General features: G+C 50.2%; 1 protein-coding gene across 1 annotated transcript; it reads left to right on the top strand.

Moving 5' to 3' along the window:
- Positions 1-4,408: 4,408 nt before the first annotated feature.
- CCDC167 (coiled-coil domain containing 167) lies at positions 4,409-19,788 on the top strand. Its single transcript, XM_007127499.4, has 4 exons — positions 4,409-4,496; positions 17,615-17,709; positions 17,908-17,960; positions 19,433-19,788. Exons 1-4 carry the CDS (start codon positions 4,455-4,457, stop codon positions 19,534-19,536), a joined length of 294 nt encoding a protein of 97 aa, XP_007127561.1. The 5' UTR covers positions 4,409-4,454; the 3' UTR covers positions 19,537-19,788.
- The last annotated feature ends 964 nt before the right edge of the window (positions 19,789-20,752 follow it).

The following is a 20,752-nucleotide window of genomic DNA, read 5'->3' as shown; positions in this document are numbered from 1 at the left end:
GCCAGGAAGAGCCACATAGCTTTTCTTGGTGCTAATATCTGATAGAAATTTCTTCTTATCAAGAAAATATTATGGGATGGAGTGATCTGCATATTCAACAATATTTAGATTTCTGTCCTTTTATTTTCACGATGTTCCCGGACATCTACTTCAGGGTGTCATGTGGGTTCATCTATTTATGATTTGATTTAATTTAGCTTAAATTACTGGATACCAACTAAATAGGAAGCAAAAACATTATTTTCATCTATTTTGCTTTTTTTTCTATTTATGGGAAAATGAGGTTGGGTGCAGGAGTGGTACATGAGTTCCCCAGTGAAGTATGGGACAAAAAGTTCGAGCATCTTGGCTTAGCTGAAACATATAAAAACCACTAAGACATAAAACTGATCCAAGCAGGCCATAAAGACACGGCTGCCTTTGCCTCAGAACCTGGGCTATAATCTGCTGTCCTGGAACAAAATTCAAACATAAATCAGCCTCCACTGTATTTTTAACCACCTACGAAATTCTTCATTTCCTGCCTGAAATGCTTCTGACAGTGAATGATTCCATTCTCCCCCACTCCTGCTCTGAGAAGGTGCCCTCGGGGCAGTGGCAGGGGCCCAGGTCTGGGACCCATGGGTCAGGCAAGCCTAAGATGGGACAAGGGATGGAAACATTGACCTAAGGGTCTCCAAGACAAATAAGCCAGGGCTGTGGCTAGCCTATACAGTGTTTCCGTGCAGAGTTGAAAAGGGCACCTCCTGTAGTCACAAGAAGCCCTTGGGTTCCCCTCTGGAGTGTCCTCTCCCCATCTTCACCTGACCCAATCTCTTCTATCCTCCAGGACCCATAGCCTCCACAAAGCCACCCCCAATACTCACAGCATTCTTTTTTCCCCCTGAGCTCTTAATGCATCAACAGTAGGTACCAGACAGCTGGCTTTTAATTATATGTTGTCTGGCATTCACTATTTCATGTTGTCAGTCTGTCTCTCTAACTAGACTGAAGATATCTTTAGGGTAATGATTGGTTCTTATTTTATATGTCTACCTTACAGCCAGTGAGGGTGCCTTACATCTGGGCACTTTACAAACAACAAGGCCATTAAAAATAGAATCCTAGGGTATCTAAGCTGTCTAGTTTTCCCACTGTGCCCATTTCACAGACAAGGAAATTGAGAGCCAAAGAGAAGGCTTGACCTTACCAAGGTCATGCAGTGAGAACCTGGCCTAGCCAGGAATTAACCCATTTCTCCTGTCTGCCAGTGTAGTGCTCGATTTTCCTTAAAAACCTAGCTCTAAAACTCCCAGACAGACAGTTCAGGACCACAGCTCCTGGAGAACAAAGACAGACAGACAGACAGCTAGCTCACAGTAACCCATCTGCATGTGGGCAGAATTTACAGCACGAAGCCAGGCCAAGCTGCGCTAGGCTCGGCAAACAGCCCCCATGGGAATCAAAGCTGGTCTTTTATGTATCGGGGGATGAAAAGAATGCGGTGGGTTACCTGGGGCTCTTTCAGCCTCCCCAACACCATGGGGATCACCACCATCTGCACTGTCTGGGCACATGAAACCCAAAATCGATGGTCTCAGTAGGAAGGATGAGTAGAGAGGTGAAGAGGGCATCTCCTCTCTGCAGAGAGACACTTGTGTATGTTAGTGGCTGCCTTTGCAGTAAACTACGCATCCTTGATAGCAGGAAACAACCCAAGTATTTGACCCAAACTTCTAACGACAGATCGTTTACAATAATGTCAAAGCTGGTAGAAACTGATATCAAAACAATAACAAAAAATATGAATGGCAACAACTGCTAAGCGAAACCCTGTAATGAAAAGCTGGCAGCAGGTGCGTCAGTTCTGCTGAGTCTCTCCTGGTCACTCACAAGCCACAGTACCAACCACTTAGTAAGTCTCACAATGACCCTATAAGTCTGACACAATGAGCTTGTTTTACTCATGGAAACTAAGGTTCAGCAAGTTTAAGTATCTTGCCCCAAATCACACCACTGCTAAGTGGCAGAGCTGGGACTGGAATCCGGGTCGGCCTCACTCCAACCCACGTAGGCTCTCATTCCAGCCCCACTTCAAGTATTTTGTCCCATTAGCAGAACCGTGGGACAAGGTTTGGCTTGGAGAATCCAAGGCTCTTTGGGGAGAAGGATGACAGCTCACGCATCATTTCACAGGGAATGGGGAAGAGAGACAAGGGACTGACAGGAGACGTACCCACATCTACGTGGCTTTTTCTTGGTGCCAAACAAATGCAGAAGGAACCACTTTTAAAAGAACATAGTGTTTTTCCTCCTCTTCTCACCTTCCCTGGGCCTGTGCCTGTGACAGTTTGGAAGCACAGACTGGTTTTTCTGGATCAGAACCAATGCTATGAAGAGTGTTCTGGGGCTTCCCTGGTGGCACAGCGGTTGAGAGTCTGCCTGCCGATGCAGGGGACGTGGGTTCGTGCCCCGGTCTGGGAGGATCCCACGTGCCGCGGAGCGGCTGGGCCCGTGAGCCATGGCCGCTGGGCCTGCGCATCTGGAGCCTGTGCTCCGCAACGGGAGAGGCCACGATGGTGAGAGGCTCGCATACCACAAAAAGAAAAAAGAAAAAAAAAAGGGTGTTCTGACAATAAATGCTGTTGATTGACAGTTGATGGACAATGTTCTTGAGTAAGTTTTTTCTTGGGCTGGGTGTTAAGCTAAGCACTGCACTAAACAACTTCTGAGCAGCCTGTTTCCTGTTCAGACAGAATTTACTACACTTTCCCTCTGTGGCCTCAGTCAGGCGGCCAGGCGAGATGGTATCTCAGGTCCCCTCCTGCTCCATCATTCAATGATTCTATCAAGAAGAGAAAACAGATCTGAAAACACTTTTTTTTCACCCAAACACTGCATCAGGGTTATTATTCACACACAGAAACACAGACTCCAACAGAGAGATAACTGGTCAGAAAATAAGGAGCTTCGATTCCAGTCTCATAGTCTTTGACCCCATAATTCCACTTGTGCGAATTTATCTTAAAGAAATAATTCAGATGGTTATCTGGCTGAAATAGGGGCAGGAAGCTGATGTGTAGTATTGCATGAATGGGTGAGGATGGAAGAAGGTAAGGGGTTAACCAAAAGGTAAAAAATAAAGATAGAAACTGTACTGAAAAAAATCTCAAAATGAAGACTATATTATTTATATACTAATATTTATGTGTGTGATATATAATAGGCAAAGAGATTATATCTATGGACTAACAGTGTATCCATAATAAATGACAGTATAAAAGGCAAAAAAATAATAATAGTTCAGAAGGACAGAGCTACATACACAAAGATGTTTGCTTTAGCATTATTTGGAGGTAACGTCCAATAAAATAATGTCCAATACAAGAATGGGATGTATTCACTTGGTGGCATATACAGCCTTCGCAAATGATGATTTCAAAACATGGGAAAATGTTTATTCCAAATTGCAGTTCAATATCCATTAATGAGTCATGAAATAAAATTAATAGGTCTCCTGCCACCAAGTTTTTTTTAAATGAAATAGACTAGATTAGAAAATATTTGAGTGCATCAAAGGTGGTAAAGGTGTTTATCAGGAAAATTTGGTTTCAGTTATATGGGTAACTGGGTCATGATACAAAATTGTATTTTTTTTTTTTTTTTTTGTGGTATGCGGGCCTTCCTCTGCCGCGGCCTCTCCCGTTGAGGAGCACAGGCTCCGGACGCGCAGGCCCAGCGGCCATGGCCCACGGGCCCAGCCGCTCCGCGGCACGCGGGATCCTCCCAGACCGGGGCGCGAACCCGGCTTCCCTGCATCGGCAGGCGGACGCGCAACCACTGCGCCACCAGGGAAACCCTAAAATTGTATTTTTTAATCATTGGATCACAGTCAAACCATTTCAAAGGACATAGGTCTGTCTACAGCATACTGTACAGTAGGATTACAACAGTATAAAATACAATGTCTGAGACCAAGCCTGGGTCGGAATATACAGAAACAAATATAGGAAATGTATTAAGAACAGTAGGATAAAGGATGCTGCTTTTCACTTAAAAGTTTTCTGTGACGTTTGTAGGCTGTTTCTGTTCTGGCCTCAAACTGGGCAGGGTGGTCACAAAAAGGAAGAAGGGTACAGAAGACGACGGGGTGAAGAAACAGCCTCTCTGTGCTGTAAAGTGCCTTTGAATTCGTAAGGAAAGGGCCAGCTCCACCCCTGGGTGGGCCATCGTTCCTCCCGGGCCAATCTAGTCATCCTCTTCCCACCACCCGCTAGGCGGAAGCCTCAAAGAGCGGTTGCCCCTCATAAACATGGCCGCGCCAAGATGGCCACGCCCCTCAATTAGATGGACACCGCCAGTAGTCCCACCTCCCGCCACCTCAGCGGCCAATGAGGGAGAATCACAGGGGTTTTCGCATGCGTGGCGCCGCCGGTGGGTGAGTCTAATAATGCTCCGGGAGCCCGGCAAGTAACATGACTAAAAAGAAGCGGGAGAATCTGGGCGTCGCACTAGAGGTGAGGGGGAGAAATGGGGGGTGGGCCACGTCGTGAACTGCCTTCTCCCCGCGGCGGGGTAGTGGGTCGGCCCGGCTGCAGGTTGGAGGAGGGAGTGAGGGGAGGAAGTGAGGGCGACGTGGGTTTGGGACACGGCCCGCTGGGGGAACCGAAGGTTGGAGAGCCCGAGGGGCCACGAGAGCTGGGAACAGAAGGCCAGGGGACCTCCAGAGAGGAAGAGACAGGCAGGTAAGGGGAGCACCAAAGAGGGCTTGACACCGAAATCTTGAGGCCCTGAGGGGAGACGTTTAAGTGAAGGGGACCCCAAAAGGTTGGGTACTCGCAGGTGAGGGGATCCTAAAGGGTTAGAGACCTGTAGATGAGGGCACCCCCAGAAGTGAGGGACCCCATACTGTTTAATGTATTACTGGTGGCTTAACTGTCCCTTGAGATGGGGAATTTTTCCTCCGGGGTACTAAAGCATGAAGCTTGAAAATTACTTTGGGAACCTGTGGGAATTTGTAGAGAATTCTGGAATGGTGATGTTCGCAAAGAGCTTACAAATAATTGACTGCATATGGAAGGAAAGAAAATTGATGCATATTGAGCAGTTGCTATTTGTTACTTTATTTGCGCTCACTACAAGCCTGTGAGATTTTTACAGATGGGGAACCTGAAGTTTCAAGTAGAGCCCAACCGTTGAAACGGTTGAGGCACCGAGAATCAAGCACAGGTGATTTGCCTTCTGGTGCATCTTGTTTTTCCTGTGTTACTGTTCCCTTAGATCACCCTCCCTGGAGTTGCAAGAAAGATACTGGGTAATTGTCTTATTGAGCTTACTACCAGTTGAGTGGTTCTCAATCTTAAGAACGCATTAAGAATCATCTGTCTTAAAAATGGAGTGTTGGGGCTTCCCTGGTGGCGCAGTGGTTGCGCGTCCGCCTGCCGATGCAGGGGAACCGGGTTCGCGCCCCGGTCTGGGAGGATCCCACATGCCGCGGAGCGGCTGGGCCCGTGAGCCATGGCCGCTGGGCCTGCGCGTCCGGAGCCTGTGCTCCGCAACGGGAGAGGCCACAGCAGAGGGAGGCATGCATACCACAAAAAAAAAAAAAAAAAAAAATGGAGTGTTGAATCTCCCCCACCCCGAGTAATTAAGTAGGACTTGGGTGTGTATTTTTAACAAAGAATCTGTATTTTTAACAAGCTACACCAGTGTTTATGCAGGAGGTTTTAGTACCACCCCTTGAGAAATATTGGCCAACTTGGTAGGAAAAAAAACGATGGAAATGTGAATCTCCTTGTAAGAGAGACTATAGATACTAAAATGAGATGGCACTCTGAAATGGGACTAGCCTAGACTTTATAGCCTGTATTAGAACATGATAAGCTGCTATAACAGAGAAACCCCAAAATTCAGTGGCTTCAAGAACAAGAAAATTGGGCTTCCCTGGTGGCGCAGTGGTTGAGAGTCCGCCTGCGAATGCAGGGGACACGTGTTTGTGCCCCGGTCCGGGAAGATCCCACATGCCGTGGAGACTGTGCGTCCGTAGCCTGTGCTCCGCAAAGGGAGAGGCCACAACAGTGAGAGGCCCGCATACCGCAAAAAAAAAAAAAAAAAAAAAAAAAGAACAAGAAAGTTGTTTGTTTTTTTTCCTAACAGGTTAGAGCAAGGATCGACAGATGTTGTCTATAAAGGATCAGAGAGTAAATATTTTAGGCCTTGTGAGCCATATGGTCTCTGTTGCAACTACAGTTGTTCCTCATTGTTCACAGATTCCGTATTTGTGCATTTGTCTACTTGCTAAAATGCACTTGTAACCCCCAAATCAGTCCTCGAAATGCTTTTGTAGTAATTAACAGGCTGACTCAAAGCGTCAAGATTTGATTCACCTGAGGCCCATGTGTCTCGTTAAGGTGGAACAAGGCAATGCTGTGTCTTATTTTTCAGCTCTTCCGTGTGCTGTAAACAAGTGTCCTTTTTCTGGTCTATTTACTGCCAAGTTTCTTGCATTTTTGTGCTTTTCTTGGTGATTTTGCTGTTTAAAATGGCCCTCGAGTGTAGTGCTGAAGTGCTGTTTAGTCTTCCAAAGTGCAAGAAGGCTGTGACATGCCTTATGGAGAAAATATGTGTGTTAGATAAGCTTTCTCAGGCATGAGTTATAGTCCTGTTGGATGTGAGTTCAGTGTTAATTAATCAATATGTATTAAATAAGGTCTCTTTAAACAGAAACACACACAAAACAAGGTTTTGTATTGATCAGCTGGTAAAAAATGTTGTGACCAGAGGCTCACCAGAACCTAACCTGGTTCAGTATTTGCTAATTCATTGTTGGCAACCTTATAGAACATAACTGCCACAAATAACGAGACTCAGCTGTACTCAGATAGGATGTCTTAGCACAAAAGCAGCCATAGGCAGTATATAAATTAATGAGAGTGTTCCAATAAAACTTTATTTACAAAAACAAGTCATGGACCGTATTTGGCCCACAGACCATTGTTTGTCAACCCCTGTCTAGAGTACCAGGACAGTGTTGGTTCTGCCATATTCCTTCCATCTTGTGGCTCTGCTGGGGACTAGGGCCTGTTGTCACCTCATGAATGAAACTAGGTTGCACTCCATTGAGGTATCCACCGGTGGGAAAGAGAGTGGAGAAAGCACACCCACTGTCTTAAGAATTCTGGGCCCAGAGTGCCCACTTTCCGTTGGCAAAGATGCAGCTAAGATGCAAAGCCTGCAAGGGGTAGCTGGGAAATGCATTCATCAGCTAGGAGGCCACGTGCCCAACTACAGCTCCATTGCTGTGGAAGAAGAGTGTATTTTAGTGGACAGCCCAATTCTCCTCAGCAGACTCCATCTTACCTCACAGTGTAGTTTTGAGGATTAAATAAGACAATATTTGTAAAGTGCCTAGCATGTGCGGCACAGGGTGGATAATCATCAAACAGTGCTTTCTTATCAGTAGCCTTCGTAGTTCTTTCGCGTCCTTCCATCGTGGCTAAGCCAGCCCCCTTGTTTGGACTTTAGTTTTCCTCATCTGTAACATGAAGGACTTGAATTTCACCAGGGGTTACAGATACAGACTCACTGACTGTGGTCCACATATAGATCATAGATGATCATAGATGTCTTTTGTTTGGCTGACACGGGTTTTAAAAGTGTTTTGAATTTGGTGGGGTACATGCTCTCCTAGTGCCGTATACCAGTCACCTTCACCCCTTTATTTTTTTTAACCTATCAATACCAATATAGATATTTACATTGGCCATCTTGATGTCTAGGTTACCTTTTGCTTGGATATTCTAAGATTCGAGCTCTGCCACGGTGCACCTGAGAAAAAACTTGGCATCTTGCCATCTCCTCACATTGTTCCTCCTTTGCCCCTTGCGGATCTGAGTATTGAATGTGTGCTGGTGCTCAGTAGCAGTAGATATTGTCCTGTTATTAAAAGTTGTGTGCTCAAAGCCAGTGAAGTGGTGACTTAATCAAAAATGTTTGTTAATCTGACGAGTGCAATAAAACTCCCACAAGTGAGTGATCTCAGCACCTGCAAACAGCCTCCACTTGTAATGAAGCAATTACTGAGCACTCCCCCTGAGGGTTGGCTGGGGCCAGCTGTACTGGGCAGTCACCTCCCAGGACACCAAGGCACCTCCCAGCCTTCCCAATTTGTGGCTCCTTTCAAGACCTTTTTATCCAACTCATTTGCCACCTTGTGAGATCTCAGATTTGGGAAAAACTGGCTATGAGTTTTATTCTGAATAACAGAGAATTATAATTCAGGTGAGAAATCACCAGCTCTGATACTGATTTTCAAGTTGTGTGGGAGGAGGGAAAGGCTGTATTTCAGTCTAAACTGATAGGAGGATTCTGGCTGAGGGAAAGGATGCATTTCAGTCTAAACTGATAGGATTTTGGCTGATGTAAAACCTGTTTTTTAATTTCTGATAGTAATGAGCTGTTATTTGGTCATTGTACTTTTTTTCCTCCACAGCTGGACCATTCTTAGTGTCTTAAATGTTTCAACAGCCAGTTGGTCTTTAGGTAACAGATGTGCAGTGTCTTAGTTGACATCTTTAAGGGGATAACTTGGTTGGGTCTGGGCCCTAGTACAAAATCTGTCCGTTTGGAAAGGTTTTAGCTACAGGTTACAGAAAACTGACCTCAGTGACCTAATCAAACAAGAATATACTTTTTTTTCCCATCACAAGAAATTTGGAGGGAGGTGGCTACTGGCATTGGTTCAAAGGCTCAGCTATGTCAGGGCTGTTGTTTCTGCATTCTCTTAGCTGTTTCCTCTTAGTCACAAGATAGCTGCCACAGCTCCAGTCATCATATTCAACTTTAAGTCAGGGAAAAAAGAAAAACGAACTATAACAATCTTTGTCCTTTTTATCAGCAAAGCATAAGCGCTCTCAGTCATCTCCCAGCCGACTTCTGGAACATCTCATTGGCCAGAACTGGGTCATGACCACCCCTGGCTGCAGTGAGGCTGAGAAAGCATCTCTTGAGCTTTTCTTCTATGGTGGAGGCAGGCAAAGGAGGAGGGGTTGGGAATCAATGTTGTGTTGGCCAACTAATAGTATCTGCCAGAGGGAATAAAAGTTAATGGGAGTCATTTAAAATTCACTGGAATTCTTATCAGAAAAAGGGGCCAGGATCAGTGACGATGAAGGGTAGGTGGTAGGTTGAGTGGAGAAAATGGCCAAAGCAGGATGAGCACCAGGAGGAGAGGAGCATGGACACTTGTGATTGTGTAGTGTCAGCCACCACTGTGAGCTCCCTGGGGGCGGGGAGGAGCACTAAGTGTGGATGAAGACAGTCTCAGTTCTGGAACAGGCCGTTACGAGGCTGACAGGAACCTACCAATGTTCTGAGACAAGGGATAGAAGCAGCCTAGTGGACTATCAATAAATATTTACTGAATTGGTTTTGAGAGGCTAGAGGAGGCACTTGAACCCTCACCCCTGACTTCTGGGCCCAGTTGAGTGATTCGTTGGTGAGAGATCAGGAGGCCACAGTGGAGCAGGCAGCTGGACACTGTCTTGCTGGCGGCTGCCCAGTCAGGGCTGGGAGAAAGGCTTGAGGCCTGCAGACACAGTTCAAGGGCGGCTGACCATTAAATGAGCCTCACCTGCTGCCAGGTGCAAGCGACAGGTCGCCATTGGGCAGGTGATTTCTCTCAGCAGCCTGCGTCTGGCTCCACTCCATCGGATGGGGGTCAGGAGACTAAAACCTCATTACCTAACACGGCTGGATATCAGCATGTGTGGAGTGGCTGTTTGCCAGCATCTTAATTAATGAATTCATAAGGCATGGGGTGGATGCCAATTCTTGAAAAGTGCTTTGAGCCTTTCAGCGATGAAGAAGCTTTTGCTACTTTATCAAAAAAATATATATTGGGGGAAAGAAGAGAAAAGAAACCCCAGACAATGTTCTGGCCCAAGGACAGCTGAAGGCTTCAGGTGAGGACTGACGTGGCTCCGCTTGCAGAGCCTCTCAGAGGCCAGAAGGCCTCCGAGCTTGCGCGGGCTTCAGGAGGACCTCCACGTGCCTGACCTGGGGCGGGAGGTGACTCTCCAGAGAAATGACAAGTCCCTTGGCTCTCTGCTTTTCCTGAAAGTTGTTCATTGATTAAAAACTGGGAAGGTTTACTGTCTTCATCTGCCCAGCCTGGGAGAGAAACTTCTGATGATTTGGTAGCCATGGCGGAGGTTTTTGTTTTCTGCCCTCACAGAGCCTCCTCCACAGAAGAACATCCCTTAAGCGGTATCAGGGTAATCGGTCCTTTTGGGTTTGAGGATAGTGACCTGGAAAATCAAGGCCCGTGACCCCCATGTCACTTGGCTGTGTGGCCTCAAGGCCCCAGATGGGAAGCCCCTGCTCTCCTGCCAGAGACCATCTGGGCAGGCAGTCCGGCTTCTCTACCCATTATAATAAACATTCTGGGGCTTCCCTGACATGTGAAAATGAGTGGATTTCCAGAAATCCAGTTCCCAGGCTGCTGGGGCTGGAGCTGAAACAGCTGACACCACTCTCCGGGCTGTGAGTTATTAGCAAGTGAGAAGAAAGACTTTGGGGAAAGGAGGGTTCATCAGGCCCAACTAGCCCACCTTTTCCCTTCTCAAACCCGGGTCTGTTTTGTGTGTTTTGGAGGGTGCTTTGGCAGCGTAGGCGGTTTGGGGGAGGTTGCCTGGGATGTCCGTGAAGCCCAGAGTTAGAGCGTAATTGCCTTCAATGTGAGGACAGACGCTGGGCTTGGAGACGCTCACTGTCTCCAAGCAAACAGATTTCAATCAGGTTCTCCCCTCACAGTGAGTATCTGTTATGTGGACAGAAAGCAAGCAGAGCCCTTATACAAGATTATTCAGAGTACAGAATCTGTTAAAGCCAGATCAACAAGCTTAGATGGGTTTCGACTGGGATGTGGAATGATTTTGTTCCACAGAACCCTTCTTTGTCGTGAATGTTTTCATGAGGGATTTTGGAGAAAGAGCTTGAAGAGGTGGAAAGAACATAAGCTCTGAAGCAGAAAAACCCAGATTCAGACCCCAATTCTGCCACTTCCCAGTGACACGACCTGGGGCAGGTTGCTTAAATTCTCCGTGTGGGAGTTTGCTCCTCTGTGAAAGGGAGACTAAAAAGTCCCTTCCTTGCAGAGTTGATGCAGACATTGGGGAGCATTCGGGAAGCTGCCCACAAACCGCATGGCCCAGGGTGTAAGGAGTGGAGTTTACGCCCAGGAGCTGAGAGTGGCTCCGGGCTGGTGCCTCTGAGCTTCCCCCATGTGTGCTGGTAGCTCACAGCACCGACTCTTACCGCCCGCTCCCCCAGGTACTGGCTGCGTGACCCTGGACAAGTTACTGCATCCCCGCAGCCCAAGTTTCCTCATCCACAGGGTGTGGATACTGATGCTACTCCTCTCCCGCCAGGGTTATTGTGAGTGTCCTGTGAGGGAGTCATGTGAGGTGCTTAGAGCAGTGCCTGGCACATATGCCTGCTACCGTAGCGTTGGCTGCTGCTGGTATTATTGTGGACTTTGGGCTTCCAGAGGCTGTTCTGACTTGTGCTGTGCCATCCAGACACGTGAAAGTCCACGATTTGAGTTGGGCTCTGGTACCTTGACACCATGCTCTTTATTAGGTCTTGGTGCCCAGTAAGGACCCGGCCAGGCAGGTGCAGGATATGCCCCATGACTGCTGCTTGACTCCTGAGGTAACTCATTCCCAGCCACTTCTTGTCACTCACAGCCCAGAATCTCCCAAGAGCAAGGCCAGCAAGACTGAAAACAACTTCCTAAACCAGAAAGCACAGTGGCTTGCCTGGCAGTGCCAAGCCCCAAGGGTGCCTCTGCCCTTTCCCAGAAGAAAATCTGGCCCTAGACAGTGGCTCCTTAGGGAGTGGGCAGGGAGCCACCTCCCAGGCTGTCAAGATGCTTGTGGGAGCACCATTCATCCACCTTCAGTAGTACTTGTTGGCAGAATAAAAGCTGCTGGGAGGCCTTGGCAGCAGCCAGACCTGGAGCTGGCCCCCCGCGGGCCTGGCCTGACCTGGGTACTGGGCACTTACCCGTGTGCGAGATGGCACTCACCTGCCCTGCCTCCAAAGAGGCCTCATTCTGGGCTTCCGTACTGGGAGGCTCCACATTCCTGAAAAGATGCCACCCAGGGATTCCGGGAGAATTTTACAGTTTCTCTTAACACAGTGGCTTTATGGCATATAGGACTCCAGGGAGACTTCCCTAAAGCTCTGAGAATAGGGTGTTGTTCCCCAAGTTGGGTGGCAGAGGCGATTTTGCTTAGCTGGCTCAGGGCTACGGAACTGCCAGCCGAGCGCTCCAAGCTGCTTTTGAGGGAGGGGTCCTGGAGGAAGGCCGCAGGAAGAGACCCCGGCTCTGATGACTGCCAGCAGGAGCAGTGGCCCCACTTGGCTGGGGTTGGGGCCTCCGCTGACCTTGACTGTCAGTCTGACTTCAGAACTTCAAGTTCTTCCGCAGGAAGCATCTCCCCCTCTGTGGAGAATCCTTGGTCTTATACTTCACCTCACTGAGCCTGCTCCTTTGCCCACTCTTGAAGCCACCCACCAGGCTCCGATCCCCCAGTCGGTGCCTGGTTAAGAAAGGCAGCGGTTCCCATCCTGACTGTGGAGGAATCCCTCGTGGGCCTTTCCTGTTAAAGTGCAAACTTCCTGGATCCTGTCTCCAGGGCCTCCCCTGGGGCCCTCAACTCCCTCCTACTTGAGGGTTGCTCCTTCCCACTCCCTGCCCCATATATCTTTTCTCCCTCCCTTTCTTCTCCTCCCTTCTTCCCTGCCGAGGCTCAGACCAGCAGTCTCCGTGGGCAGGTTTTAGCTACTTCTGGTCTTGGGGTCAAGAGCAGACTTTCCCACCAGGACACCCTGTATATTCACCACCTATTTCCCAGTCCCCTGCACTGCTTGCACACAGGTTTACACAACACCTACCAGGTCCTCGGCTCTATGTGACGTGCCAGAAGGCACAGTTGGCTAACTGTTATGGAGCTCACACCACTGCCTTACTGATTCCTCGGGTCCCTTTGCAGCCGTTTCACCTACTGACTGTCATCTCAATGACTTAGACACACTGTTCTTTTTTCCTGTATAAAAACGGACACTTGGTCTTCTGAGTATAAACGTAATGCATGGACACTCCTTGTGTCCATGTTATTGTACATCAGGGGCATCCACTCTCTGCCCCGACTCTGTGCCTGAATGAGTGCCAGTCTCAGTCCCTACCTTGGCTATTACTTTACCTGTGACAGTCACAGCCAGCAGTGCTGCCCCCTGCAGCTCCAGGGAAGTCCCAGAACTGAACCAGTTGGGTCAGCCGTGCCCTTCCTGCCAACTGACCTACTATCCAGCCTGTTGGGCAGGAGTCCTGGGAGCCTCCCTGGCCTCCAGAGTGTAACCTCCTCTTCCCATTGGAGTTGGTCGGATCTCTTTGATGGGGCCTCTTTCTGCCTTAGTCCTGGGGCTTTGCATTCCTGCTCCCAGCTTAGCTGGGCACCAGGCACCGTAGAGCCATGGCGTCGGTGAACCTGCGCTCCAGCTGCTAGGCTCCACCCACTCTTCCACGTCTCCTCAGATGCCCACCAGGGCCCAGACCACACCTGAGTCTGTTCTGCCCTTAGACGCTGCCCTGGACCTCTCATCCTCAGCTTCCAGCAGGCCGAGCCTCTACAACTTGGCACCACCTCCAGACGCCACCCCAGCTTCAACCCCCGGCAGGATCATGAGGTTCCCAGCATGCCGTGTCCCGAGCCAGCTGGAGAGGCTGGCCTGTAGAGGCATTCCTATTGTGATGGGTCTACCCTGCAGGCCCCACCCCTGCTGAACCCCTCCATAGAATCAAGATGGCCATATCTGAGCCAGAGGGGCTCCCCTCCCCGCTGCTGCCAGCCAGTGACCAATGGAGAGTACTCTCCATCACGCACCCCCGCTTCTATCTCCTCTTACTCTTGCCACATATTAACTCAATTTTCTTTTTATTCTCTACAGATCTAATGAAAACCATTCTCTGATAATAATGCTAGCAAACACTTGTTATACCATCACTCTGTGTGTTAGGCACTGTTCTAAGTATCTTACACGTATTGCCTCATATCATCCTCACAATTCTTTGAAATAGGAAACATTATTATCTTTGTTTTACACATGAGTAAACTGAGGCACCGAATTAAGGAAGTCACCTAGATACACGGCAAGTGAACGGCCAGCTGAGGCATCTGATTACAGCCCACACTCCTTATTACCACACTTTTCAGGAACTACAATTTCAGGCTTCTGAGCACTTGGGCTCCCAAATGCTTGCCCAGTTCTGACCGTTATGCTTCCAGAATCTTCTTGACATTTGTCTCCTTATTCTGGTCCTAACCCGTGTTTTCTCTCCTGGTCCTGGCTATGTTGTCCTCTGTTGCCTTCAGCCTGGTGGCAGAGAGGAAGCTAATCAAGGACTATAGATTTGTTTTGGGGAATCTGCGAAGTGCATTATCTATGTGCATGTCATTGAGAGTTGACTTAAAAGCCAACTAGGGGCTTCTTTTAAGGCCCACTTCCTGGGTCCTCTCCCCTATTTCTGGGTCCATCTTGCTGGGCTAGCTTTGCTCTGTAGCCACCACTCCCGACCCCAGCCACAACTAAAAGATGCATCCTGACCCTCCCTCCCTGCCTTATCTGCGGCCAGTAGGTCACTAGAATGTTTGCACCCATTATTATAGCTGCTTGAGAGCTGGCTTCTGCATCAACAAATGCTGCAGGGTGTTTAACTGCCCGTGGGGTCACCTTCTGAGGATGGGTCTGTGGCCTACTGAAGAGCCTCCTGACAGTCCCAGACTCCCCCTTACTCAGCCCATATCAAGCAGCTGGGTTTTAAAGGAGAACTCGATATTTAGAAGGGAATCAGAGAGAACTGCAGCAGGACATAAATATTCATAGAGGGAGGTTAGAACTTGAGTCCCTAAAACCTTGATTTGTGTTAGTCTGTTTAGCTCATTAAAAAGTGGTAAGTGAAAGTGGGGTATTCATGGAACTGCAGATAGATTGGGCTTGTTCAGATAAAGGCCTCTAGCTGCCAGCTCCACAGGCCCTGCCCAGAGCATGACAGCAGACCAGCTTGGCCACTTGTGGTTTGCCAACCTCAATTTAAAGGTTTTGCTGAGTGTGAGTTCTTGGCCTCGCTCTGGCCCAGTTATCCCGTTTGGGCCCCTGGTAGCCTTGTAGAGGTGTTTAGGGATGCAAGTCCCCCAACTTCCTCTCCAGAATGACATGCAAACCAGGGGCTGGCCGAAGGTGGGGCAGGGAGAAATCTAACCTAGGACTAATACTTGCACTGGATAATCCAACAAAGTACATAATCTATGTGCACATACAGCTGCTTCTCCTAGCTTCTTCCAGCTTCTGTGGGCATGAGGGGAGGATTTTAGACTCCCGGTGCCACATGAGGCCCAGCCCCTGGGCCCCACCCACAGCCAACCCTACTCATTCCTCCATGGCTACAAACAAAAGGAATGCAGTGGGCCAGCCCTTCTAGGACAGGAGCTACAAAGTCAGGCATCCTTAGAGGCTAGGCAGTCACATACACAAGTGGCATGGGCCGATCTGGGCTAGACTTGACCACTGGGCTGCAGGTTTACATCATCTGCCCTAGGGGCTCCCAGAGTTTGGCAAGATGAGGTTTGGACACATGTAGCTGGATGACACAATATGCGCTCAGCTTCATGAGAGAAGGCTTGGTTAATCAGCCGGGGGAAGGAGGCAGTATGTCTCCAGCCAAGGGCCGTAGAGAAGGCTTCACGGAGGAGATAGAGCATCAAGAATCAAGCTTTGTGTGGGACCCAGCGTGGAATTTGGTGCTCTGTTTGTGGTTTCTACACCGGGAAGTGGAAACAGCAAGTCTTAGGGTACTGAGGGGCTGGCTGTGTGTGTTGGGGGCACTGCTATGAAGGGCAGGCTTCATGGTGGCCTGAAGCACCTGCTCCTCCCGGCTCCGTCTCCACTAACCTTCCCTTCAGGCTGTTGCTGTCCCCTGAGCCTGGCTTCCCAGTGCTCATTTCCCTACAGCGCAGGTTTCAGCATGGCCTTTGGCCTCCTAGGCACAGGCCCCATCTCCTGGCTGGGGCTGTTTCCCAGGACAGCCCTCCCTTTGGTGCCCGTTAGCAGAGAAGTGACACAATTAACCAAGCAGCTAACTCAAGGCTCTGCAGTTGCTCCCTCCCACCGGGCCCTGCTTCCAGAGCTGGAGTTGGCAGCAGGCTGGGGCTGCAGGGAAGGGGGTAGATGGTGTGTCCTTTGGGCGGCGTTGAGACGAAGGAAAGTAGCTGACCCAGAATGGCTGGGATGGGTACTGGCCAGGGGGAGGGGCAGAAGGCCCAGAGTCTTCAAGGGTGACTCTGACACTGGCCCCAGAACACTGGCCAGGGATGCTGGGATTCGTAGTTGCAGGCGTTGATTACCGTCTGTCCAGGGGCCACTCCAGAAAGGATTGGAGCGGAGAACTGGCTGAGACCGATAAGGAAAGGAGTGTTCCACTCTGACTCCTCAGAAAAGTCATTCCATTTGGAGGACCCATTCTCCCATTTGTGAAATAGAGCTTGTATCAGTATTTGCTATCCCTCCCAGGGATGCGGTGAGAATGAGTGAAGTCATATGGAAAATCAAGCATTAGCTGGACCCAAAGCACTATTCAGTCAGCTGCTATGAGGGACACAAGGCCTTCTGAACTCCCACCCACTGAAATCTAGGCTCCCACCAGCAGGGCAGAGGTTCAAGAAGAACAGGCCCGGGCCTAAAGAGGTGGCCGATTAGACAGACACCTGGAGACAGATGGACACAGATGAACTTTCAAAGCCAAATGCATGATACCAGGACTTTGGATGATCCAGTCCAGTATTTCATAAAACATTTCCCCATAAATCAAATTATTTCCCCAAGAACACATCTCTGAAAGTATAATCAAAACAAATGGGAGAACTGGTACCTTTGGCATGCAGCCTTTCAGGAGCTTAGCTATTTTGCCCCACAAGTTACAGCTATCTTGATGATGGTCAATGCTTTTGTGCAAGAACCGAGTCAGAAATTAACAGAAGTGGTTTTGAGCTGTACTGTCAGTAACTTTTATTGAATCTCATGGAAAAATGTATATTGTTACAGCTTAGGTTACTTTAAGATGAAGTGTACCGACGAGAAAACATACCTCTGCTTTTTGGCCCCTAGATGTCTAATCACGTGTGGAATGCTTTGGAAAGGCAGAGGCTTCCTGCATTGTCTCGTTTCATTCTAGGAGCCGCCTGTGCCTGCCACATTCAGGGCTCTGGTTGCTCCTGCCGTGGGGCCCAACTGGGGCCTGTGCTGGGGAGACAGCTGACTGGGGGAGCTGCTGCTACATGCCCCAACCCATGCTTGGCCCAGTGGGTCAGGGCAGCTTGGAGACCCTGAGCAACACTCAAAGCTGTTTCTAGCCGGGCTCAGCCTGCACCACGTGGAGGTAGAGGACAGCAAAACATAGTTGCTAGTTCAAAGACTCCTAGAGGCTCCCTCCTCCCCATCCCAGGATCCCAGCTGTCTTGAAAATTGAAAGGCTCTGCCACCCATCTCTACCTGCTGGGTGTGCTGTGTCTTTCAGATAGATGGCCTGGAGAAGAAGCTGTCACGATGCTGGAGAGACCTGGAGGCTGTGAACTCCAGGCTCTATGGGGCAGAGCTGAGCTCAGAGGCCAGGTAATGCTCCTCCTGACCTCCCCCAGTCCTTCCTATCTGTCCCGGGGCCCCAGCCCTCAACTGCCACCCCTCCCATCCCCCTGCCACCAGAGACCTGAGCCCATGTCCTCTTGTCTCCCTTGCTCTGGTGTGCCAGCTGCCCCTCAGGTGGGAAAAAGAAAAAGGGCCTGAGCCATTTTGACCCCTTCCCCCTCACAGGAGTTCTCTGGAGAAGGAGAAAAGCAGCCTGATGAACAAAGCCTCCAACTATGGTAAGAAAGCTCCCTGCCATTACCAGCCCCACCCTCGCGTCCCAGGATCAGGAAGGGTCAGACAGCCCAGGGAGCCCACAAAGTGATGGGGGTCAAGGGCATTCTTTGGGAGACAGCCAGCCCCCAGAGGGGTTGCAGGAACCAACTGAAGGCCCAGCATCCTGAAAGAGCAAGTTTGTTCTTTTGTTCCAAGGGAGATGGGAGAGTCCTGTGGGTCTGTTCTTCTCCTGTGAGATGAAGGGGTATGGCTGTGGCCAGGTGGAGAAGAGATCCTCACATCCACCCTGACTTGGGAGGTCTGTCCTCCCTGCCCCCTCCTCCCAGACCTCCACTCTCTCCCAGGAAAACCCTGCAATGGAGTGATGGGAATAGGGTCTTTGGGGTCCAGGGTGGAGGATGAACCTCCCACTTGGGTGCTATGAAGGGCTACTGTGAGTGGAGCAATGCTGCCACCTTCTGGGTGCTGGGCGCAGAGCCAGGTAGAGCCCAGACGGCACAGAGCTAGAGGGTGGCTGCTGGGCGCTGCCCCCAGCAGCCCGGGAGGAAATGGTTCTGCAGAGGCTCCTCAGGCTTGTCTGTTCTATTCACCCTGAGGGGCCAGACCTGGCCAAGAATCAGCCCTAGAATAGTCCATACGGCAGGGAGCCTCCTGTAGGAACCAGGTTGAATCAACACTGTAAGCACGGTGCCTGTCACATACCCCTACCCGGGTCTCATCTGGCCTGCCCAGAGCTGGTTTGCAGGTATCTCCCTGCTTCCTCACACAGGGAGGGATGGGACATCAGTTCCCTCTCAAACCTAGTAATTTTCACACAAAATTGTAGTATTTACCACTCAAGTCAGCCCTCACAGAATACCAACCACCTGCGTATCATATGAATGGATACAGTGGCTGTAGAATAGCAGGGCTGGCTTCCTCTAGAGGCAGCCTGACTGCCTTGTGTGCACAAACTACCTCGTCTTAGCATCCCTCGTTCCTGCTGAGCTGGGCATACAGCAGGGCAGGACTAGAAGCACTGGTGGTGTGGGCCCACCATGTCCCTACTCCAGTGTCAGGCCCAAGGAGGTCCCAGCTGCCCTCAGTCTCTAGTTGACCAGATGAGACACCCTGGAAGGAGGAGCACCATGGGGGCACCCAATGACGGGCCAGAGGGCTCACCTGGTGAGGCCACGCCACCACCTAGCTTGGCTTTTAGGTGTGGCCTTTTTGTGACTCCCTCACATATTCCATCTTCAACTGCATTTGGAAAGAAATGGTTGAGCAGCATTGGGGGTTGGGGCTTTTTTGGGCCAGGATCTGTAGCCAAATCTGGGCAGATCGAGGAGGACAGTCATTTTTATGGATAAGGAGGCAGCTGGGAGGGAACACCTCTGCGCTCAGCAGTGTGTGTACCCATTGGTGGGATAGGCGGAGGCAGATGAGAGTAGCAGATGGGCCCAGACCACCTGTCCACCACCCTTTTTCCTCCCAGAGAAGGAGCTGGAGTTGCTTCGGCAGGAGAACCGGAAGAACATGCTGCTGTCTGTGGCCATCTTCCTCCTTCTGACGCTTACCTACGCCTACTGGACCCTGTGAGCCTGAGATTTCTCCAGTCAGCACAGGCTTCCCCTCAGCTCCATGGTCACGGCCAAGCAGGCCCTTCAAACCTCAAGAGGACGAAGGTACAAAGGCCATTTCTCCCTGACCATCGGAGCAGGGCTTCCTGTCGGCCCAGCCCCTCTCGCCTCCCATTCCTGCTGTGGGGCTTGAGTCTCCAGAAGGACTTTGTGTTGGCTTAGCCCAAGGGAAAGGCAATAAAGACCACCCTGGCTGCTTCTGTGTGCTGAGTAAATGTCATGATCTGGTGGCAGCTAGGGGCAGTGGGGTGGCATTCAGGATGCAAGGGAGGAGAGGGGCCTGAAGGTAAGCCCCCAGCTTAGGTGGGGAGTAAGGCGTTAGCAAAGTGCTTCCGAAGGCAAACCATGGTGGGCGCCATCTCGAGGACTTGGGCACTGCTGGGGCTGAGAGGCAGACCTTGCACCACTTGTCCACCCCCCCACCCCCCCCACCAAACCCTGTCTTGCCCTCCAGTTGGTGCCACTGCCTGTGATTATGGCAGAAAAAATGCAGCCTGTGCAGCAAAGGGCAACTTGGGGACTTGAGGTGGTCGTGTGGTGGTCCCACAGGAGTGCGGAGTTAATCCATCTTCAAGAGGCTGCAAGTGTGGCGAGGTGTGGCAGAGCCAGTGGCCAGCCGGAGCCACGGTAATGACCAGACAGACTTATGGTGAGTGGCCAGTAAATCAGACGGGGTTTGCAGGAGCGACAAACACAGACATTCCCCACCCCCACCGCCCCTGAGCACAGCTCTCTACTCCCGGCACAGGGGCCAGGAGGGCTGGAGTAAGGCTGAGTAGGGCAACCGAAAGGATGAAGGGGCTTGGGAGCCGAGATCTCACCAAGTTAAGTTAGTAAAAGCAAGGAAAGGAGTTGCCCTGGGAGCTAAACTAAGGTTGTGAAACATTAAGGAAGGAATCTGGGGGCCCAGGTGAAGGAGCTAAGCAATGTGTAGGCAGCAGGCTCTAAGGGACAACCTGCACCGGTGATGGGACTGGTGGAGAAATGCTAGCCTAGAGCAGAGAGGGAGAGGCGCCACCAGCACGCACACAGCCTCCAGTGCAGACGCAGAACAGGGGAGGTTGGCAGGGTCAGCGAAACCATCTCCCCCTCCCTCTCTTTCCCCTGTCTAGTGGCACTAATTGGTCTGACGCCTCTGTTATTTTAGTCACACACACTGATCCTGGATTGTCACA

Source organism: Physeter macrocephalus, chromosome 18 (genome assembly GCF_002837175.3).
Source record: "Physeter macrocephalus isolate SW-GA chromosome 18, ASM283717v5, whole genome shotgun sequence".
Classification (NCBI taxonomy): domain Eukaryota; kingdom Metazoa; phylum Chordata; class Mammalia; order Artiodactyla; family Physeteridae; genus Physeter; species Physeter macrocephalus.
The sequence above is the reverse complement of the archived record's forward strand: the minus strand, read 5'-3'. Positions and strand labels throughout refer to the sequence as shown.

Coding starts and splice junctions, on each gene's coding strand:
- CCDC167 (XM_007127499.4), top strand. CDS start 4,455: ATGACTAAAAAGAAGCGGGAGAATCTGGGCGTCGCACTAGAG. Junction 4,497..17,614: donor ATCTGGGCGTCGCACTAGAG/GTGAGGGGGAGA, acceptor TGTGTCTTTCAG/ATAGATGGCCTGGAGAAGAA. Junction 17,961..19,432: donor GAACAAAGCCTCCAACTATG/GTAAGAAAGCTC, acceptor TTTTCCTCCCAG/AGAAGGAGCTGGAGTTGCTT.